We start from the raw sequence: 24,797 nt of genomic DNA, 5'->3' as shown, positions 1-24,797 counted from the left end.
GTTTGTAAATGGCAGCCTGTGTCCTTTTGCAGTGTGCACATATATTTATCACCAAACTGTGATAACTGTGACTAAATTCAGTATATATACGTCTGCCATATTTTTCCACCCCTCAAAAATTCCTGCCCCCTTCTCGCCACCCCATCAATATTTTTCTAGATCCGCCCCTGCATTACAGTTTAAGTAATTAGTTGCAGTTCCAAGCGCTGGCGGTAGATGTCGCCAGTGGACGTGGCGCCGCGCGCTCCTCGTCTTATAATGTGAAATGTGATGCTCGCGCGCAACAACGCACGCGTCATCTCGAGCGCAGCGCTTTAATGCCAAGAGAAACTCCAGAGACGCTGCAGAAGAGAAGAAGAGCCATGCAATGAGCGCGCTATCCTGACCCAAGCCTCCGATCCACAAACTCAAACCCTGTTTGCATGCGTTTAATCCACACATTTAAGAAAAGGAAGCAGTGTACTCCTATAAATGTAGTTTTTCCATTACTCTATAGAAAGATTTAATAGCTTTTATAAAGTTCTCCTCGGGTTGACTTCAGCACTGAGGATGCGCTACAGAATGACGGGATTTTCTACACGGAAAAGAAGCGCTTTGGATGGTTTTGTGTGTTTGTGTTTAATTTCTTTGGCGTATTCCTTCAACCTTGACTTACACCATCCCGTGCTGTTTCGAGGACCAGAGGCGACGTTTTTTGGATATTCGGTCCTGGAGCACGTCCATGACAACACACGCTGGTGAGCACTGAGTCTGGAATGGATTAAACATTCATACAGTCAGTTTTGCGTCTTTTTAGTTGGTTTAAGGGTGAAAATAAATATTATGTCTCTTTAGTCTATTGAGGTTTGTTTCAAGTTGTGGTTTGGCGCTCCAGTACAATAAACCATAGGTAAACTGTCTTTATACAAAACTTTATACAAAGTTTATATATGTATATAAGACTATTATTAAGTTATTCTGGGAAAAAAAGCTCCTTCGGCATTTGGAGAATTACATTTTGTTTTCTAAGGCAATGACATTTAGGGCTTTTAGACTGTGATTACCAATGCACCACAAAATAATCACATTCATGTTCATGCTATTCTCTTACATTATTCAGCTCACGCTTACAAAAGTGCAATGTTTTCCCTTACTTTTATGACTTAACTCTTGCCATTACATTTCAGACATGAAATTTTTGCAACCTCTCTTGTGACTGAACAGATGTTAAGTCTTTCTTCCAAGGGCTGACCTTAAGTTTAAAGGGAAACACTGGCCAGCGCCCAAATCATTGCCTTTGCTTCAGTGGAGATGATGATATAGTTCTTGCATCACTGAATTGTAGAGCCAAACCATGACAGTACGACAAGGCAAAACCACCTCCAGGGCTAATTCAGTTATTAGGCATCTCCATTATTCATCCATGACACTTACAGACACTTACAAAAGATAGTTTGGTTTTCCATTTTATAATGATGAAACACTCCAGTCCCAGGCATCCCAGGGTGTGTGTGTAGTTGTGTTGTGATGTTCAGTGACACTTTCTCCTGATGTCTGTAGGATTGTGGTTGGGGCTCCCAGAGCAAACTCATCATTCAGCAGTTCGGTTCAATCTCCTGGAGCTGTGTACAAGTGCCGAATCCACAACAACCCAGAGCAACGCTGCACTGAGATGGACCTCGGCAGAGGTGTGTGTCTCACAAATACCCAGAATACACATGCAGTAGATCTTACTTTACATGCATCCCTAGAGTATGTTAACAAAGCATAGTGCATCTCAGCTGCTTGATTGTTTATATAATCAAAAATGTGACTATTTTATTATCAGACTCTAAATATAAAGTTGGATGTATTATGTCTGATTTTATCTGAAAACATATGCTCACATAAAGTGGTAGGCCTATAGACTAAATAGTAGGTGTGTAACTATTCATCGATACAGTACATCGATACAATGCCTGACGATATGATACATCGATATTGATATCTGTAGTTTAAATATGTATTTATTTTTTGCTATTGGTTGTAATTAGGTTATCTGTAGAAAAGCTTTTTTAGGACTGAACCCATATAAGCAGCCAGAATTGTTTTTCCAATTGTTTATTATAAAATTGTTTATTATAATAAAAAAAACATATATATATATATATATGAAGAGTTCAGATGCAAAAGCCTCTAAATGCCATCTGAAATTTTCATCTAAAATTGGGATTTTTATCAGGCTCCTATATTTATGTTCAGTTATTTCACTTTAATAGTCTGGCAAAGGACCTGCACATTGCCATTAAAGTAAAATAACTCAACCTAAGCATAGGAGCTTGATAAAAATCCTAATTTTAGATGCAAATTTCAAATGGCATTTAGAGGCTTTTGCATCTGAACTCTTCATATATATATATATATATATATATATATATATATATATATATATATAATAATTATTATTATTATTTTTATTTTTATTTTTAGTATTTTTTTTTTTTTTTTATGTCCCAACTGAGGTACAGAATGTAAACATTTCAGATAAATGTTCTTGTTATATATTTTGGTTGCATTTGTGAGTTAATAAAACTAAAATTGAAGATGGTTGTTTAAAATAGATATATAATATCAAAATATAGATATATCGATCGATATAATCATGTATCGTATCGAATCGTAGAATTTTTTCAGGTATCGAAAAATATAATATCGTTGGGTATGAGCATCGATATCGTAACGTGACTAACCATCCAATTTACACCCCTACTAAATAACAAATCTACTTTATTTTTTTTTTTTTTCACAAAAACTAACATAAAAAGTATAACTTTCTCCAGATGCATACTGTATACTTGTGTAAAGCCATATGTGTATAATAACCATAGAGCAAATCTCAGCTTTGTGATTGTTTATATCAACAGAAACAAAGTAGCTATGTTATTGCACAGATCTCTATGTAAACATGTCTAAATCTTTCTAAAGATCTTTGGTAAAAAGGGAAGTGAAAATGCGTTGATCTATTATCATTCTCTCTTTTGTGAGTGTCAGATGTGCTTGGTTTGACAACAGCAGTTTCGATGAAAAACAGACGATTTCATCTGCACAGTCAAATCAGTCAGTAAAAGAGCAGAACTGTTTTATACGGGTAGTTTAACCCGAACCACTGTACAACTCAAATCACTCATGAAGTTAAACATGGATTTTGGACCGGTCAACATTTGAAAACCTGCCTGGACCATTATTTTATCATCCTTGCTTTTGTTACATTTAACAACTATTCTCGCAGTTATAATCAAAAACACAGTTGTTATCTAACCCTCTTATTTTCACATTTCCCCTGTTATACTAACCCTCACTCTCAGCGCTGGTAGTGTATCGATTTACACTTTTACCCCTGTAAACAAGCATCATACTAAGAGCTTGTTTATGTGATGGACAGCTGACGATATCATTGTTTTATCTTTTTAATATTATTACTATTACTGTGTGAGATCAGTTAAAATGTCTGTTGTCTGGCTCCTGAAGCATTTTGATAGAAATGATGAATGGTTTGGCTAATATTTTCCGAATGGCCTTGCCAACGATTCAGTGTGTAGAGATCTCTTGAAGCTCTTTTCTTGTGGTGGAGAGATGAGAGCGGTTTGTGAGAGCGGTTTAATGCGCACACTTCTGATTGCGCTGTGTCTTACTGACTGAACACACATGAGCAAATGAAGCATGTCCTGGGGGATCTACTTTAATTTTACATGAATCATTTGGGATTAGATCCCTCAGGGGCCCCCCTTAAGAAATATTGCTACTGATATAGTGAACAAGTTTCCGTTTCTCTGAAACGGTGCTGTTAAAGGAGTAGTTCACCTAAAAAAAAAAAAATTAATTGCTGAAAATGTACTCGCACTTGCTCAGCAATGATCCTCTGCAGTGAATGGGTGCCGTCAGAATGAGAGTCCAAACAGCTGATAAAAACATCACAATAATCCACAGCACTCCAGTCAATTAGTTGATGACTTGTGAAGTGAAAAGCTGTGTGTTTGTAATAAACAAATCCATTAAGATGTTTTTAACTTTAAAACATTGCTCCTGGTAAAAATATGAACAGCATTATTATGGATTGATGAATTTGTTTTTTGTAAAAACACAGCTTTTCGCTTCACAAATCATTAACTGAAGGAGTTAATGGAGTGGTGTGGATTATTATGATGTTTTTATCAGCTGATTAGACTCTCATTCTGACGGCACCCATTCACTGCAGAGCATTCATTGGTGAGCAAGTGATGTAACACAACTGTACATTTTTTCAAATCTGTTTCCATGAAGAAACAAACTCATCTTCATCCTGGATGGCCTGAGGATTAGTACATCTTCACCCAGTTTTCATTTTCAACTATTCTTGTAACTTATGTGACTTTATTTCTTCTGTGGAACAAGAACATTCTGCTAAACATCATATATGTGACCCTGGAGCACAAAACCAGTCTAAACGGTCAATTTCTCGAAACTGAGATTTATACATCCTCTGAAAGCTGAATAAATAAGCTTTCCATTGATGTATGGTTAGGAGGTAAATATTTGGCCGGGATACAACTATTTGAGAATCTGATGGTGCAAAAACCAAATAAAATCGAAATATTGAGAAAAATCATCTTCAAAGTTGTCCAAAATGAAGTTCTTAGCAATGCATATACTAATCAAAATTAAGTTTGGATATATTTACAATAGGAAATTTACAAAATCTCACATATTATGTTCCACAGTAGAAGAAAAGTCCTACTGCTTTGGCAATCACATTAGGGTGAGTAAATTATGACAGAATTTGTCAGATGTTATCTCAGTAGCATTTACTAATCTGTTTGCAGACATGAAACTATTTATCAGTTACGAAATGGTCTTGATCTTGATAATTGCAAGTACATTTTGAGCAATTCTTTAGCTGTGTACTGCAGATCCTTTCTTCTATTTTTACAGCCTTCATTGAAGTTCTATACTTGATAAAGTGAAATGCATTGTCCTCAGTTGTCTAGGCAAGTAAATCTCCACTTTCTACTATGTATTAGCTTCATTACATACAGTAATTATGCTATTTCCTTCAACGCAACACTGAGCCTATTCAGATTCATATTTAGGATTGGCAATTACAATCTTGATTGTCAGGGGTTTAAGGGTACTGTATAATCTGTTTTAAAGTTTAAATGCTTTGATCTCTTTTGTGGAGTTTTTGACTCGTGTTTAAGTTACTGACGTACCTGTACCAGGTAAGCCAATGAGCAAGTTTACTACGTCATAAAAGACATGCACATGGGGTTGTTTGTGTGCTAAAAACATTAAAACATTTGGGTTTGCAAATATCTTATTATGGTAAGTGTCTTAATATAGTATTCTGCAAGGAACTGCCAAAAATAAGTCTTTATTTTTCAAAAGTCTGTCTCTGTAATCATAATGTGTGTGGAAAGGAATAAAAGTAGTTTGTTTATTACTACCACTAGTGCACATTTCAACCAGAAACTTGCATATGTATGTTTTTGGAGCGTAAATGTAGGAAGAGGCAAATTCTTCAAATGAGCCTGTGTTGATTACATTACATGCAATAGTGCAAATTGTACAGAAACTGAGTGAAATCGAATTAAAACTATTTGTGTGTTAGTGTTGCATTGCTAGCTGAGCGATATGCTATTGCCATCCACTGTACCGAACTGTTATTGGTTGATCAGGTTTGTTCCCACAGTGTTAAAAAGATCCACACCTGACAAATCTTTCACCACATTCACTGTTGACCAGCGCTTCATCATAGTTGCCCGTGATGATCCAAGTAGCACGCGCATTTGTTTTCTTTCAGTTATCCGTTAACCGACTAGCACACTCCTGGCTCGCGCTCAATCACTACACACTTCCAGATCTCATCCTACTTCTCATCCTCTCACTAAGCATTTCACAACCAGAAGAATGTGACACTCAGGACTCACACAGATGCGAAAACAAACACGACTGTTCGGAGGGAACCGGGGTCGCTGATTTGGTGGGATGTTTATAGTCTGAGGAACATTCCTTGCGCCTCCTTATTTGAAGTGATGGCCAAGGGTTTTAAGAAGAGAATTCTTCTCGCGGTTTGCCTGCAGTTTTGACCCTGTGAAATATATCGGTGTTCAGTGAGTAGTGTTTTTTGGATGGTGCTTTGCTGCTAATTGCTGAAAATAATGTTTCGTCCGTATCCCAAGCAAACTTCATCTTGGTTTTTGACAGTTTGTGTTTCCCTCCTAACTTGAGATCTGGCTCTCTTCTTTGTGTGCTTTGGATGCTTCACAGCTTTGGGAGCAAAAGCATTAACTTCAAAAAACCCGAACAAAACATGATTAGAACCAATTGCCCCATCTTTGACAAGTTACTGTTTACGATGTAAAAAGTGACAGACTTCATGTAATAGCTGCTAAAAACGACTGGTTTATGAATTTCCAACCAAGTTCATGATAGTTTCTCCTGGTTAGTGCTCGTCTTGCTGGTGCAAAAGTTTGGGTTCAGTAAGATTCTTAGAAGTTTTAATCAGCAAAGATGCACTAAATTGAGCAAAAGTGAAGTTTTGCATATGGCACACTATTTTCTTGTCTGAAACTTTCACCCGTCATTAAAAAAAAGCTGGATCGGGTTCGATTGTCTGCACTTTTGAATTCGTAGCATGCATTTTAAAACAGAAAACTGCATTTGAAAATATCAGACTCTGTGTGCGAAGACCTTTTAACTTAGGATGTTGTCTTAGTAGGAAGAAGATGCTATAACAATTGAAGATTTCTGGTTATGCATTGATTCATTCAGTACTGGGTGGGAGTAGAATAGAAATCCTAGTTCAGTTGAGCATTTTGTAATTGATGCATTCTTCACACCAATGCTGTCAGTCTGCTGAGAAGGAGAAAAGAACCAGAGCCAAAGAAAACAGCCGCTGCCCGCGAGCCATCACTCTTTCTCCTTCGGACAATCACAGTTTGCCCCTCAGAGGGCCGCTGTAGCTCAAGGCTCATAGATAAACATTAAATCCGACCCTTATGCTTAGATAAACTCCCTGCAGGAATAACACACCTTGCTCATAAATCCTCCATTTTTGTGCAGTTAAATACCTAAAATAGACAATACCTCCAAAATAGATCATGTCTGATTCAAGAAGCTGATATCTCATGGTTTATATTTTTCAGGGTCATCAGTATAAGCCATTTTAATCCTAAACGTTTGAGGTAAATGAACTGTGATCATGCTTTGAGTTTTTTTTTTTTTTTAAATGTCTTACAATTTAGTGAACAGACTGGGCATGTGTTTCCCGAAAGGATTGCATACTTTAAGTAGAAATGGTCTCTACAGTCTGCTTAGTTTTAAAATGCTTTTGGGAAATACAGCCCTTTTGTGTATTTCTCTATTGTATTCCATTGAGATGCTTTATAGCTGAACTGAATTTGCTTGATAATTGATTAACTTTACAGCATTGACACATTTATCGAACTGAAATTAACCGAGTTGAACTCAATTGAGCTGAATGATGGTATTGTCTTCTGTAAATAGTACTGAAATGATTTTGCAATCATAACACTGTTGATTTTGCCATGCATATATCTACTGCTGCTGATATGGTGTTAAATTGATTATAGCTGATCATAGTATAAATGTGACATGACTTGACTATGTACCATGGTACTGAATGCTCACCATATTAATGTACCATGATATTTATGACAATATTTTGGTATATCATGGTACTTTTCGTAAAGGACTATACACAACATCCACATCAGATGTGATTTGCATGGCTTTGATGATCATTTTAGGAAATCAGAGTTCATTAATCAGTGTTTAGTAGGTTGCACGCATCTTTCTGCTACTGAATTGTGAGATTGGAAGTTGATTTGGTCAATAGAAATAAAAAAAGAGCTTCTAGACTTTGATTCTCCAAGTAAAGCAGTTGCCTACTAGCATTGTGAACATTGGAATAAGTTCATACACTATATTTGCATTTGATACACATGAGTTTTACATTTCAAATATTTTGTGTTCTCATCTTACTAACACAAAGAAGTATTGTCTGTATTTAAGCAAATTGAACAGTCTCAAACATTGACTGTCTGACTTTTGCTTCAGGCTGTCTGGTCTCGGAGTGGTTTTATTGTGTTTCTCATTGCAGACAGAGATGTTTGTCTCCCTGTGGGCTACAGTAATGTTCTCCTTCTGTACTCTAGGAAATAAGCAAAGGGAGTCCTGCGGGAAGACGTGTCAAGGCGACAGGAATGATGAGTGGATGGGGGTCAGTCTGGCTCGACAGGACAAACCTAACGGCAAAATTCTGGTATGTTACCTTTTGGCTGCATTTACACTGCAGGTCTTGATGCCCAAATCCGATGCCCAAGACCCGCTTACATCATCTTTTAAAAGTGTCCCATATCCGATTTTTGCATTTACACTATGCACTGCTTAAACTACCAAACGTAGACATTCTGACCCGGAATAGGAAGTAAAACAGCACGAATTACAATGGATGCAGATGCAAATAAAATTATACAGTGTTTTGCTTTCCACAATATTTTGAAAAGTCAAAAAAATCAGCAAAACATTGGTCTCGTAGGGCGGAGAAAAAAGAGGAGCCCTTGTTACAGCCTGGGCGGATTTCGCGTCTATAATAAGTCATGTGATCTCAGTTGGTGGTGTCCACCTGAGTTGACGTCACTTTTTTAATGACGTACAACTCGCATTTACTGGGAAATATCCGATTTGTCTGCTTACATGGCACATGCAAATGCACGTATCCGATTCATATTCATATTTGGTAACACTTTATAATAACTGCACACTATTAATCATTAATTAAGCATTAGTAAACAGATAATTCATAATTTATAAAGCATTAATAGACAGTAATAAGCAGTTTATAAATACAGATATAAATGCTTTATTCTTGATTTAAAAGCACATCTAGAATGTGTTTAATAATTGTATTTTCATACTTTATTCATGATCAATTTATCATTTCTCAATGAAGTATAGCATTATTTACAAACCAGTTATTTAGGAGTTGCCAGTGATTCATAAGATCACAAGAAATGTAGTAAATTCAGGTAGTTATAAAGCATTTAGTAGTGGTCAGTTAACCATTTATGTGAGCTCATCTAAAGTGAGGACTAGTTATGCCTTATAAAGCATTTATAAAGGATATTTAAAGGCGCGGTTATCTTCTAAACAAAAAACTGAAACAAACACAACACAGTGATACAGAACATAGAAATATTAACAGCCTTTAAATCTCATTTGTAAAAGGTTTACAAGGCATAAATAGCCCTCACTTTAGATGAGCTCACAAAAATAGTTAACTAACAACTACATGTTTTATAACTACCTGAATTAACCCTGAATTACAGTAGAAATACATGTTAATAAACCATTTATTAACACTATAAGTAACTATTACTATATGTCTGAATAAAAAGATGTATGAATGCACATTTAAATAGTTTATTTATCATTTACTTACAATTTCTAAGTGATCTTATGAACCACTGACAACTCCTTAATAACTGGTGTGTAAATAATGCTATACTTAATTTAGAAATTATAAATTGATCATTAATAAAGTAAGAAAAAAAACAATTATTAAATAGATTATAGATATGCTTTTAAATCAGGTATAAAGCATTTATTTCTGTATTTATAAACTGCTTATAAATGTCTATTAATGCTTTATAAATGATGAATTAACTGTTTCCTAATGCTTAACTAATGATTAATAGCATGCAGTTATTATAAAGTGTTACCTCATATTTTCCTGCTTACACGATCACCGGTCATTTGCGATCTGTGCCACATGAGAGGAAAAAAATCGGAATTGGGTCACTTGAACCATGCAGTGTAAATGGGACCTTTGAAATAGAAAGTAAGCAATATTTGCCAACTGTGACTCTTAATTCTAATTGGATTAAATGTTTTGAAGTCACATGGTTTATAGAGTAGATTACATAACTTTGTAGGCCAACCTGAAAGTCATCATCACCCTGGTTCCTTCGACAAAAAGCCAAAAGTATTTTTTTTTAACTGATTTGGCAGAAAATAAACTCTGTGGCCAGCAAAAGTTTATGATAATTAGAAATACATTTTAAGCAATGTTTTGCCATCTTTCCTTTATTTTTGAGTAATATTATAGCTACCAAAGGCTCTTAATGTTTGGTGATATTAGCATTAAACATGTTTGGGTTGTTTTTCGGGCTTGGCACATAATGCAATCCAGTTTATGGCGTTAATTACGTAGACAGGTGCAGGTCACGATATTTTGGTATGCTGCTTATTTCCAAGCATGTCAGTGACATAATTTTAGTTATAATTCAGAAATTTCATACTATCAACTAAACGGAAATGAGACTACAATGAAATAATGCATTTTGAATGACGAAAAAAAAATTTTCATCAATTTATAAAAACAAGAACATTTTAAGGAGGGGTGATTTATGTTTATTATAGACTTGATATTATTTGATGTTTTTTTATAGCGATATCTGGCAACACTACTGAGTCAAGATGAACCTTGTGCCCTGCACTTTCATGCACCGTGCGTAGAAGACAGACACAATGTGCATTTAATTATATCAGGAACAAGAGGTTGAACTGAAGTTAGGCTATAAACGAAAATCGCACAACTGAGCTTCAGACAAATCTTTCAGTCCATATTTAGAAGAGTAAGAGCATGAATTATTAACACAGTGAGGCTGTAAGCGACTAGTGAGTAGAAAGGTTTCAGTGTGATGATGTTTTACGTCACAGAAAACCTCTGCAGTCCCATTTAGACACCTGAATTCCTTTTTCAAAACAAGTAAAAGCTTAAAAATGTTGGGTATTACTGAGGTATTTTATGTTTTAGAATAAAATGTGTGTATATTAAGAGCTTATGTTTAATACAGACCTTATTTTAGGCATTTAACCAAAAACCAGTTCAAAAAGCCCATTGACTGGGACATGGAACCAGAAGTGCAAAATTATGAAATTTATGACTTATTTCTTCAGCACTTAATATTGCACAGAACATTTACTTTGAGGAAGCAGATTAGAAAGAATACCTGTTCAAAGTTTACCTGTTAAATAGGTAATTATGGTCAATATTGTCTGGATTTTTGTGTGTTGATTCAACTCTCGAGTGACATTGATGCTTTTCTCCAAGATGTAATTACTTCAAGCATGATTTACTTGATCCATTGTTACACAATTGTTGTTCTTAACTGCCTTTAACAAATGAATTTCCAACCATCTCAGCAGTTGTTTAAAACAAGCCACATCAACTTGTAAAATGTGGACAGAAATGACGAAGCCATCATTGTTACAGAATCTTTCACGACAACCGCATTGTTAAACTCCAGCTGTACTGTACATCAAGTGAAAGCGTTTGAAGTGAGGGACATTTTCTCATGATGACAAACTGCAGCTCTAGATGAGATGCTTCAACTGGACAAACAAGTCAAACAAGACGTTAGCGTCAGTCTCCTTGGTTTCAAATCACAGAGGTTGAGGGAGAGATGGCATGTTATAGTGGAAGCCCTAATGATGGTTATTTGATTGGTAGATTAGTATTTACACGTCAGGACCAGATAAAACATATGGGCTTTCAGGCACGTGTGAGGAAGATGCCAACACAATCAGGAGGAGTTTTCCAGGAGATGTGGCACAACAACCAAAACGTGGCATAGCTCATGCAATCAGATTTTTGAGCTACAACTATGTGTTTTCCATAGTGCATTTCACCACAGAGGTGACATTGGGCTTTTTAATATGTTGATTGCACCATAAACTTTATATGTACAGTATGCTACCATTTGTTTTACGGTACCAAAGTTACGGTAAAGACATTTATAATGTTACAAAATATTTTTATTTCAAATTCCGTATTTTTCAGACTATAAGTCGCACCTGAGTATAAGTCGCATCAGTCCAAAAATACGTCAGGATGAGGAAAAAAACATATATAAGTCGCACTGGACTATAAATCGCATTTATTTAGAACCAAGAGAAAACATTACCGTCTCCAGCCGCGAGAGGGCGCTCTATGTTCTCAGTGTAGACTACAGGAGCACTGAGCAGCACAGAGCGCCCTCTCGTGGCTATAGACGGTAATGTTTTCTATTGATTCAGGTTTCTTAGGGTGTACTCACACTAGGCACGGTTGCCATGAACCGGGCCCGAGTACGATTGTCCCCCCTCCCCACTCGCCCTCTGGCCTGCACTCACATATAGGGTTTCAGCATTCGTGCCGGAGCACGCTTACGTCATTATGGTGCGACGGTTTCGGGATAAACAGGAAGAGCGGCGCTCTATGAACACAATGGAGTGCATCGCTCTGTTTTCTTTGTGGATAATTTTGTGTTGTTTGGTCCACAGCCTGTTGTTAAACAGATGTGTCGCCTTAGTGGCGCGAACATTTTCACGTAATCGTGCTGCTCGTATGAGGATGTTTGCAAGATACCAGCTGAAGTGCAGCAAGGACTTTGCAGTTTTTAGTTTTTTTATGCGTTTTGCACCTCTGCTGTAGACCAAATCGACCCTTACCCTGCCATGTTGGTTTTGGAGCGTCGCAAAACCGTGATGCAAAGCGTCCTTTTCCGTGACCCGGCACGGTTAGCGCTCACACTGCATGCGAACCGCGCCCGAGTCCAACTGAACCGTGCCCTGGCCCACTTCTTCCAAGTGGGCCAGGGCCGGCCAATCGAGCTGCGCCCGGGCACGATTCGGAGCACTCACACTAGTCAAACGAACCGCGCTTTGGTGGTCAAATGCACTCGGGCACGGTTCAAACTGGCAGTGTGAGTACACCCTTAGTTCATTTCTCTTGGTTCATGTCAAATTAATTTTGATAAATAAGTCGCACCTGACTATAAGTCGCAGGACCAGCCAAACTATGAAAAAAAAGTGCGACTTATAGTCCGGAAAATACGGTAAATGCAGTCCCTTTGACCTCTCTATTTATCTAAGATTCCTTGAGAAAATAAGACATTGTTTCAGCATATTAATCAGCATATAAGAGTGATTTCTGAAAGATCACGTGACACTGGACTGAAGTAATGGTGCTGGAAAAGAGTTTCACTGTATTTCACAATATTACTGTAATATTACTGTAATACTTACTGCAATTTTACCACATTTCTCCTAACTTTTGAACTGTAGTATTATTAATGTGTACGGAAGCTTGTATGGAAGCATGTAAGAGAGGTAATCGCGACATTATAACCAACAATTCAGACTTTGTTTTAAAATTGCGAGATGTAAATTCAGAATTGCGAGAAAATGTCAGAAAACAAAAAATTATATTATCGTTTTATTTTATAAAAAAAGTCTGAATTGCAATCCCTTAAGTCGGACTGTTTGCTTTCATTTTGCAAACCTATGGAAGTCTGTTGGATTCATGTTTATGTGTAAGGCATGTAAGAGAGCTGTTGTGCAGAAGTGGTGGCCTTCACTCAGCCAATCAGCTTTCAGCATGAGCAGGAACATGATTGGCCCATGACTCAGAGCCTCTCAGACTCGTTCCTGATTTAGTTAAGCATTATGTATTTCATTACGTCTGTCCTGTGTGTTTCCCAACACTGGCTGCCAGGGAATAAGTTGGAGTTTGTTCTTTTGGTTGTCATTAGGGTGAGGTTGTTTTATTGACGTTTAGCTGAGATGGTTATCGAATGAGTTTAGATTGAGCGGATTGCTTTAGGCTTCAACATGGTCTAACAGACAAGCAGTGTTTCTCAACACAAAATAAACTACTGCAAGATAGTCATCTGACATCACGTGTGAGCGTTCGTATGAATCCGTGTGGCTGGAATATCTTTTAACTCACTTGTTTATCTCACTGAGCACTGTTGGAAGTGGAGAAACAGGAAGCTGAACTGTTTTTAAGGGGAATTGGGTTTCTCTACAGTCCTGAGCTCCCCGACGAGGGATTTGATGAAATAGGGAAAGGAAAGTTTGTGGCAGACGATTATGGGACTGTATTAATGAGCTAAACAGAGAGGTTTTGGTTTGATGCTTGATCATTTCCATATTTTTTCCATGTGTATAATGACTTGATTAAAGCTGAATTCTGTTTTGTATGCCTCTGTTTCATTACTGGTGTTTGCTAAGACAAGTACCACTATTTCTATTCCTCATACGAACACATTTAATGTGTTAACAGTTTGTGCTACGGACATGAATTTTAATGCATATCTAACCGGCAGTAGTGATGTCATTGCAATATTTGATATTTGATTCAATAGACATATTGATTTACAATTGTGTTGTACTTTCGTGCATCTACAGTTTCTTGCATCTAATGCACAATTGACAGAAAACAAGAAAAACACCTTTGTGGTGGCATTTTATTGACTTAGGATAGAAGAAAAAGTACAGATGCCATTAGGGCTCATGCATTATTTCATTTATTTATTGGGCTTGGTCTCTTATGATTGTGACTTAGGATTTTCAAAAGCTTTTATTTATTTAAAAATAAATAAATCTTGCTTTGTCTTGGACAGAGGTAACAAAATAATTTTTTTTGTAAAATATTGTTTTTTTGTTGTTGTTGAATCAGTATTTTATATTTACATTTGTTATTTTTGTTATTTTTTTATTGCATCACTTTTATTAATGATGCAACCTAACCTTTTTTTTTTTTTTTTTTTTTTAAAGAGTCCGTGCATTAATACTGTTTTTCTTGATGTTCTCTTGATTTTGACTTAAATTTCCTCATGAGCAAGAACAGGGCGCCAAATACTTGTCAATCAGTAGAATCAAAATATCACAATATACATATAAAGTACTAATTATAATGATAATAGCCGCCCTGTTTTTGCTCTAGAGAAAAATGAAGTCAAAATCAGGAGAAAATTAAGAAAAACAGTATTAATGCATGGACTCTATGGGCCCTATCTTGCACCCAGCGCAATTGACTTTGTACACCGACGCATGTGTCATTTCTATTTTGCACCCGCGCAAAGCGCGCTTTTCCCTCCACAGAAGCACGTCGCTAAACTAGTGAATGAACTTGCGCTCCCTGGGCGGTTCAGCGCAAAAAAGGAGGCGTGTTCCGGCGCAAACAATCCCTGGTGCTATTTTGCTGTTCCATTAAACAATTGCGCCACTGACCAGAAAAAACCTAGTCTAAAGTCAGTGGCGCGTTGCGCGTTGTTTATTATGCTATTTTAAGGGCGCATGCTTGACCATAATGTATAGCGTGCACAACGCGCATACACTTTGCTCATGTAATCTACACAGATGCAACAGTTATTTTTGCATATCATAAATTGTTACACTAAAAAAAAATATTAACACATGAGATGACGGAAATCATTGTGGTGTATTTTGGGTGGGTTTCTCCCATCCCCATACAACACAACTTCTCTGTCTTTCACTGCTCTTACAAGAACATCAGTCTCCTCGGCTGTGAACCGCTCCTGGCGTGCGCCTGGTAAATACGCCCATAATAATAGCAATCCATAATGGAACTTGCGCACCTGCTTTTAAAGGGAATGTTGGATGACGCTCTGATTGGTTTATTTCACGTTACGCCCAAACCACACCTATGAATAATGAAGCTACTTCAGACCAACCCATTTTAGATTTGCGCCGGGCGCAAGAGCCATTTATCCCGCCGGGAAAATAGCAACAGCGCCGAGACCCGCCCACAAACTTACTTGCGCTTCGCGCTTTGACACTTGCGTTTCAGATCGTTTAAATAGGGCCCTATGGGTATATATTAGATCCACAACCGTGTCCAGACTTAGCTCTGTGCTCAGGTTTTGCCTCAGAACTTAAGTTGGAGCAGGGATGAAAAGAAAAAGCTTTGTCTGTGTATCCGATTTGTGTCTTGGTCCAATTATCATGCAGTCCTGTATATACTGTACCTTACTCATGATACACATTGCATTAAATTGGATGCAAAAGAAACCGACGCTGTAAGGGATATAGAGTCTGTTTATTGGGTTGTAATCATACTGTATTTGCCCTGATTTACTTCTGTAGTCCTTGTCTCTCAACCATCGCTGTTCTCTTGTATTGTCTGCAGGCCTGTGCTCACCGCTGGAAGAATGTGTACTATGAATCGGAGCATATCCTTCCTCACGGATACTGCTCCGTCATTCCAGCTTCTCTGCAGGGCAAGTCACAGCCTCTCATACCATGTTATGAAGGTACGGCACGCTCTTTACAACTCTTACTCATCTCAGGGGTCATTTCAGGGTTATCTATATACTATTATAGTATTTAATAATATAGTATTTTATAAATGTGTATATGTATATATTTATATGTGTGTATATATAGTGATAGAGAGAGAGAGTTTAATTCTAGTCTGTGATTTTTGATTTTAAGAACATTTTATTTAGCTGCGATTTATTATTTGTTTACCTTTTTATTTGAAAAAAAAAAAAACTTATTCAGTACTTTTGTCTTGTTTTTCAGCACAAATATCTGAACATTCTTAAATCAAGATACTTTTACTTGAGATTCTAAATCACTTAGGATCTTAAGTCTCGAAATTGTATTGTATTGTAATTTATATATATATATATATATATATATATATATATAGACTTAAGATCTTATGTGAGCCCCAAAGTGGTCAGAAAAATTGTATGTTTATATTTCTGACTCCATTGGCAGATAGTTTTTTATTTTTTGTTATTTTTAAGCATAAATTTGCTTAATTTTGTGTAAATTTGTGTGTGTGTGTTTGTGTGTTTGTGTGTATATAAGTAATGTAAAGTAATTTGATCCTCAAGTAAATGTATCTTGATTTATGTTTAGATGTTTGGAAGATAAGTATTTTTCCATTGTCAGTTGAAGTACAAAAAAATAAATGAAATATACTGTTTAAAAAATAAGTAATATAACATAATATACATTTTAGATTTGCTGTTTCACTTTAAAACTATTTTTAATAGTTTCGGTTTTAGTTAACAAAAACATCACCATAGTCTTAGTTTCAATATCACTGTTGAAACTCATGTTTTAGTGGCAAATTATAAAGCAAACATCACTATTACTATTGCTAATACTTAGGGTCAGTCTTTTGAGCAGACCTCTAAGTCCAAGTATTACCATCATTGAACCACAGTTCAATTAAAGTAGAAGCAGGTCAAGTAAATAAGCACAAACTCAAACCGCTGTTTCTCGTGTGGTCAGAGCCGCATCCATGAGGCGCCATTATAGACTAAAGTCAAGAGAACCGCGTGAGAAAGATTGAAACTGATCCTGCATATTCATTCTACACGCCGCTTGAAATTGTGGTTCAGTTATGATACGATGATTTATTACAGTGTTTATTGAATCTTTGAGATGCATGACAGTGTGTAATGTATTGTTAGTGATAATCAGCCCTATTGTTGGAGGATTTCTGGTCTTCATCACACTAGAAGTCCAGCATACACTCCACTGAAGCAGACTACAGAAATGACAGCCAAGTCCGAGACTTGAACCCTCAGAACAAGTTGGAAAGATGACACTATTTACTGTGGCACATGTTCACAACGGGCTTCACAATGAGTTATGACACCCTGAACTTCCTCCAAAACCTCAGACTCATGTATTCTGGCATCAAAGCGCTGGCACCTCCAGAATCAGAAAGAAGCAGCACACTGGAGAGAAATATGAGCCGTCAGGCAGGGAGTTTGGAGGACACATTCAGGAATATGATGGCTAAATATTGGACTCTTTGCACATCAAGATAAAGGATGCTTTAGCCTTTATTTAGGAAACATTGTGTACAGTGCTAAGTAATATTCCAGGTTCTTAATTTGATCAGCTTTGCCTTAATTTGAGGCATAACGTTATATACCAGAAAAAAATCATTTCAACTAAATTAATGAATAAATGTCATTCATTCATTTTAGCACAGTTAAGTCATTTTGGTCACAATTTATTATAGGGTCCAATTCTCACTATTAACTAACCATTAACTTTGACTTTTGCCTCAATTAACTCCTTATTTGCTGCTTATTAATAGTTTATAAGGTAGTTATTAAGTTTAGGGTATTGGGTAGGATTATGAATGTCATGGATTAAATGTACTTTATAAGCACTAATAAACAGCCAATATGTTAATAATACACATGCTAATAAGCAACTACTTATTAGTATGAAGTGGACCCTATACTAAAGTGTTACCGTAATTTTTATTTGACTTTTTATTTTATTTTAGCAGAATTTTAAGGCAGTTTTTCTTCATCAATATCTCCTTTCCTTGTGCATTTCCATGCAAAAGTGTTTTGCATTAACACGTTCATGACAGGAGAAATATTGAATGCAATATTTAATACACTATCCTCATATTACGGTGCATTATGTTTACAGTAAGTCTTGTGGCTTTACATTCAGAATAGAGTATTTTCATCCTAGTGTAATGCTTTACCCCACAAACTTTCCAAGTGCATTATTATGAACTGTTTTTTTTATTTTGTTGCTTATTTTCATAAACTGAGAAATGAGTCAACATTGTTTCTGTGGTAATCGACAGCATGCCACAGATGCACAGAAATGAACTTGCATTGAACCCGCAATGTTCATTAAAGAGTGCCAATATCAAAACCGGCTTGCGCTCGCTGTTTATCGCTCCATCCATCATGTATTGTACGTCTCCATCAGCATTGAATTTCATCATCCCGGTAGGATTCCTCGTATTTTACGAGATGTTTTGATTTGCTGTGGAAAGAGCAAAAGAAGGTGCATGAATTCTCGATCAGAATTTGTTTCCGCGTCCCGCTCCAGAGTTATTACTTTCCTTCCATATCTTTTCCCGACTCTAGTGAGTTGCCATCGGGGGCCTTGTGTTATGTGTGTGCAGTGCATTATGAGGGGATCCAAGCCTAATATTTTCTGTAACCGGAGAGCACAGCGATCCCCCCGTTCTCGAAGCCCTCCAGAGCGAGAGTTTTTGTTGAACGTGGAGCTGCTAGGTCGTTCTCAGTCTGTCTCTCAGCCCACAGATTCCTCTTGGATGGAGCTGGGACTTTGACTAACTCCATATGGAATGTCGGAAGAACTCCAGTAAACGCTGGCTCAGGCTCACAGCGAAATCATTTGTGGTCTGTTGTTTTTTCCTTCCTCTCTCTCTCTCTCTCTCTCTCTCTCTGTCCCCCTACTCACTCTCACAGACCATAAGAAGACCTATGGGGAAGAGCACGGCTCGTGCCAAGCCGGGATCGCAGGCGTTTTCACTGAGGTCAGTAGAAGAACAAGCTTGTTATGTGTTTTCACATGTGTGGTGCTCTGTGCTGTGGTACATGTATGAACAATCACATTTAGCACAGTATACCTGATATATTCACTCTCCAGAGTTATAAAGGGATAGTTCATCTAAAGATATCTGTCATTATTTACCAACTTTCATATCGTTCCAAAACTGTATGATGCTCTTCTTTCCTCAGAACACAAATAAAGTTGTTTAGCAAAATTTCCAATCTGTTTATTTCTATGTGTGGTTATGAAGATCAATAAAAGTAGTCTGTACAATTTGATGTGCATCTGAATATTTTCAATATTTTCACATTTCTGAATCAGGATTGTGTAGGACGGCAAATCAGGGGTATTATTGTCAACTCAAACCATAAAAAATAAATAAACGTTAATTGAAAAAAACAAAAAAAAACCAAAAAAAAAACCGTATTTTAATATATTTGATCTTATTATTTTTCATCTAATTGCCAGGCAGTTCAACCTGAAGTACTAAAATAACTAAAACGAAATAAACTAAAAATAATAATAATAAAATAAAATTGTATTTTTTTTTAAGTAGTAAAAATCACAATAAATAAATGTAGCTAAAATTAAAAGAAAAACAAGAAGAATAAATTCTAATTAAAAATTTTAGTAAAAACAGTAATAAGTATACATTTTAGTATGAATTATACTAAAATAACACTAATGGAAATAACTGGACTATTATTATATTTTTACTTTTATTTTTAATTAACTTTTATATTTTGTATTTAATTTTTGATTTACTTTACTGTTAGTATAATGCAGAAGTGGACTAGTTTATCGTTCTTTAAAATGCACATGTTAGCTTAAGGATGCAAATTGTTCATCCACTAGCCCTTTGTTTTGTACATTGACCATTGCAGTGTTTTGTCTGAGACGCAATCCACATGCAGTCCAGGCTTTGGAAGAAATGTCTGGAACAGATACGAGAACACAGGCTGACAGATGAGATGCCCAGCAGTTCATCAGTATCATCACTAGATCACTTTTTGACCCTCTTCACTTTGCTTGTTGGAATATGACTGGAAACTCACTCCCTTTATGCTCTGATTATTGAGATGTTATTCATTTTAAGAGATGGAGGAATGCAAGGCAGTTCGCTAGGTTTTTAAATAAGAACTATAGAGTCTTGTTGCATTAAAGCTGACCTCAACTGAGTCAGAGAGGAGTTAACCTATAGCAGAATGGCATCTGCATCAGCTGCTTTGTAGTTTGGATGCTAATGGCACTTTATCATTTGGCAGAATGTCTTAAGTGACCTTCAAGACCTTAAGCGTCTAAAACAGATGTCTTCATTCTTGAGTGAATGTTGCCGACTCAGCTGGAGGTGCTGTTTTTAGGTTTTTGGCAGGACTGAATGAGTCAAATAGCATTTGTGCGGATGTTTTTAGCAGGCAGGCATTGTGAAATGGTAAAAGCAGTGAAAGCGCCTGTTTGTGGCTTGACAGAAATCAAACGAACTGCGTAAAGACCCCATGCATTTCCTAATAACATGAGGGATATCCCATGTTTCCAAACGTTTATATTTGTATTCCCTGTGATAACGGCCATCAGAAAAAGGGGGATGTTTTTTTCTCACCATAGTTTCAGAGCTAAACATTTATGACAAGTTATGCATTTTTTAAAGTATATACTGTACTTTGATTAGAGCCCAACAGGGACCCGCAACTTTTTCAGTGGCTTGGCTTCACAATTATTATTTTTTTTCTGTTCTGTTCTTAATAGGGATTTTTTTAAGGGTTCTAACCATTGCCAGTAAACAACAACAATAAAAACAATATAAAACTATTGACTTTTGTCAGTGCTGATTGAAAGCTTGTGATCAGTAAGATTTTTAATGTTTTTGAAAGAAGTCTCTTATTCTCATTAAGGTTGCATTTATTTAATTAAAAATACAGTAAAAATAGTAATAATTCGGAAATATTATTACAATTTAAAATAACTGGTATTTTTTATATATATATTTAAAAATATAATTTATTTATGTGATGCTCGGTTGAATTTCCAGCATCATTTCTCCAGTCTTCAGAGTCACATTATCTTCAGAAATCATTCTGATATTCTGATTATTATCAATGTTTTAAACAGTTGTGCTGCTACGTATTTTTTTGCAAACCATGATTTTTATTCAAGATTCGTTGATTATTAAGATTATTAAGAAGTCCAAAAAAACAGATTATTATATTTTTTTAATCTTATATCTTTTGAACATCAATATATTATCTTATATCATATTATATATTGTATTGTATTGTATCTCTATTCCAGACTGCTCTTCTGGAGTTACACATTAACAAAGTGTCACAAAACATGTGGAGCAACTAAAACAGTTCAAAGGCTTAAGCTTTCCTTCAGCGTAAGACTCCATTGAGTGATCAAAGCGATGAATAACAGCCGTCCGTTCAGCTCATGGTTGGGTTATCATCAGCAGATAATACAGCATAGTTTGTGGCTTTCAACTGACCAGAGTCTCACCAGCACCTCTTTGTTTTTCTCCCATGATTTCAAATGCAACCTCGTTGAGTCATAAGGAAATCTTCTGAAGCTTGATGAAAAGTTTTATGTTGTTTTCTAGGAGCTGGTTATCATGGGTGCGCCTGGTTCTTATTACTGGACCGGGACAGTCAAAGTGTTTAACATGACATCCAATACTCACTACAACCTAAATCAAGACAACCTGAGTCCTCCCAGATACAGCTACCTCGGTAATACCTGCTCAGATATTAATAACTGCTTCAATATTCACGCTGTAGTCAGTCTGTGATGGATTTGTGTTTTTTAGGGTATGCTGTGACAGCTGGTCACTTCTCCTCCCCGAATACCACAGACGTGGCGGCTGGTGCTCCTCAAGACAGTGGTGGTGGAAAAGTGAGTGGTTTCTAGCAGAGTTTGCATCATTGGTTCCAGGTTTGGTTTAGATTACACTCACTTGGACATTCCAGACCTACATTGTCATCCATGTTTTAGGTTTACATCTTCAGAATCGAAGGAACGTCTCTTGTGAAGACCTTTCAAGCCTCAGGGAAAATGGTGAGTTTGATGCTCGTTGTTTACGAACATGATTTATTCCAAATGTTAAAGGCTTTTAGTGTCATTGTAAAATCGCTACGGTCGAGTCTTGCCTCACTTATATCTTTTGCTGTAAAAAATGCACTGATTTTTATTAAGTAAACATAAAAATAACCTCAAGTATGATCATCAGGCTTTGATGAATGTTTATTTTTTCATCTCTCAGTCATTGTTGTACAGTATTTCATTGCATTATATGTTTGAAACTAAAGAGCTCTGGTTTTAAAACTAAGCATTTAAATACTAAGACATTATTGGGAGATACTGTGTGACTACTATGGAACTAAATGCATGCACTACATTCACATATGCACACATAGGATTCATACATTCACACACATAATCCATAAATACACACACAGGATACACAAATGTGCACAAAATTCACAAATGCACACACAAAATATAAAAAGCACAGAAGATTCACAAATGCATACAAAATTCACAAATTCACACAAAAATTCAGAAATACACACACAATTCAGAAATGCAAACAGCATTTACAAATGCACTCAAGATTCACAAATGCACAGGACAAGATTCAGAAATGTATTTCTGATGCACACACACATATATCTTGATTTACAAACTGCTTGCGGTCTGTGAACTTCACTGCATTTGTGAATATGAGCCTGACTTGGCTCAACACACAAATGCTTTTTTTAAACAGGGAATGATCTGCAACCAATCAGATATCTCCCTTGTTTTAGCCAATCACAAGAATGCACCCCACGTGGGGGATTTCTGTGAATGTGTGAGACTTAAAAATCAATAATGAGAAGAATAACACAGTGCAGTAAATGGTAAAACGGTCTGCACTACAAACCAGTGTGTTCATAATTAAGATCATGCATTAAAATAATATGGAAAGACACAAGCAGCAAAACGAGCTGTTTTGTACAGCTAAAAATAGCTGGAAGCGAGTGACACCGGCACCTAGACACATAAAATTTACAAATTGGCTTCACCTGCTCTTACGGGAAAAATAAGGTGGATAATGCTCCCAATGTGTTTTCTTTTTCACTGTTGTTTCAGAAGTCAGCCTTTACTGAGTTAAAGTACTATATATGACTCTTGCTCTATATATCAAGTTTTGTGTTTATGTTAAAACCAGCTCTCGGATCTCATTGATGTACATTCAGTTATGGGGCAGTGTAGCTAAATCCTAGCTTGACTTTCTTCCAAAGGGAACTGAATGAGATAATGCATCTAATGGAGGAGTGATGTGCCATGTGCATGGTGTTGTAAACTGACCCGTTTGCTCTCGGCTCGGCTTGGTTTCAGATGGGCTCTTACTTTGGCTCCTCATTGTGTGCAGTTGACCTAAACGCGGACGGACTGTCGGACTTGCTGGTGGGAGCACCCATGCACAGCGAGATCCGGGATGAAGGCCAGGTTTCTGTTTACCTCAGCAGTGGCAATGTGAGTTCACTTACATCTGTGTTACTTATTAAAGTTCACTCAGAAATCTGCTGAAAATACCATCCAAGATGTTGATTTGGATGTTGATTCTGACGGCACCCATTCACCCCAAAGCATCAATTGGTGACTAAGTGATGCAATGCTAAAATTCTCCAAATCTGTTCTGATGAAGGAATAAATTAATCCGCATCTTGGATTAGCAAATGTACATTTTGGGGTGAATTTTCTTTTAAAGATGCAAATGTTGTCATGAACCTCACTTGAATGGTACTAAAGTTTGGTATTCGAATGCCTTGTGGTGTAAATGACCAAAACGTAACATTTGAAGGTGTTTTGAGCATAAACACAATGTGTTGTACTTGTTTGTTCAGGGAGTGATGGAGGAAGTCGCTATACTGAATGGTGATAATGCATACAATGCTCATTTTGGAGAGTGTATCACATCTCTTGGGGACATTGATGACGATGGCTACCAAGGTCAGTGTACAGAGTGTGTTTGCGCTCAATATATAATGACACATCAAAGCACTTCCATTGCTAGAGTCCTTACATAAGGAACGCAAAAATTTGGAGTCTGTAATATAAAAAAATACTTTTATTCAGCAATGATGCATTATGGATCAAAAGTGATCAAATAAATGCTATTGTTTAAAGAATCTGGAAAAAATATGATTATTAAAAATGTATTGCATTTTCCGCAGAAATGTAAAGTAGCAAGAAATGTTTCACAAGCAGCAAATCAGCATATTAGAATGATTTCTGAAGATAAAAAGTACCAATGCTAATCCAGCATTAGCATAACAGGAATAAATTACATTTTAAAATGGATTCAAATAGAAAACAGTAGTTTGAAATTGAAATAATATTTTACAACATTACAGTTTTTACTGTTTTTATGATCAAATAAATGAAACTTCTTTTAGAAACATTTAAAAATCGACTCCAAACTTTTGAAGGGTAAATATTGAGCTGTGCATTATAAGTATTTTTATCCGAAGTATTCCTTTAATTCAAATGAATTAAATGACTAGTCTTCTCACTTTTCGATTTTCCTGGCACCCCACCAGGCTTTTCTTGGCATCTGGTTTCGCTCTTCACCTGATGCATTGCTCTTTTTTTGT

At 36.5% G+C, this 24,797-nt stretch overlaps 1 protein-coding gene across 1 annotated transcript in view; it reads left to right on the top strand.

Moving 5' to 3' along the window:
• Positions 1–330: 330 nt before the first annotated feature.
• Positions 331–24,797, top strand: part of LOC113112388 (integrin alpha-9-like) — a 57,329-nt gene continuing 32,862 nt past the window's right edge. The window contains exons 1-10 of the mRNA XM_026277929.1: positions 331–737; positions 1,540–1,667; positions 8,172–8,278; positions 15,995–16,118; positions 19,080–19,147; positions 21,761–21,890; positions 21,968–22,053; positions 22,153–22,215; positions 23,539–23,676; positions 24,048–24,153. Of these exons, the coding sequence (XP_026133714.1) occupies positions 550–737; positions 1,540–1,667; positions 8,172–8,278; positions 15,995–16,118; positions 19,080–19,147; positions 21,761–21,890; positions 21,968–22,053; positions 22,153–22,215; positions 23,539–23,676; positions 24,048–24,153 (1,138 nt within the window). The 5' untranslated portion in view covers positions 331–549. The remainder of the gene's footprint in view (positions 738–1,539; positions 1,668–8,171; positions 8,279–15,994; positions 16,119–19,079; positions 19,148–21,760; positions 21,891–21,967; positions 22,054–22,152; positions 22,216–23,538; positions 23,677–24,047; positions 24,154–24,797) is intronic.

The sequence above is a fragment of the Carassius auratus genome, chromosome 13 (genome assembly GCF_003368295.1).
Source record: "Carassius auratus strain Wakin chromosome 13, ASM336829v1, whole genome shotgun sequence".
Classification (NCBI taxonomy): domain Eukaryota; kingdom Metazoa; phylum Chordata; class Actinopteri; order Cypriniformes; family Cyprinidae; genus Carassius; species Carassius auratus.
This window is presented reverse-complemented; position numbering and strand designations above follow the sequence as displayed.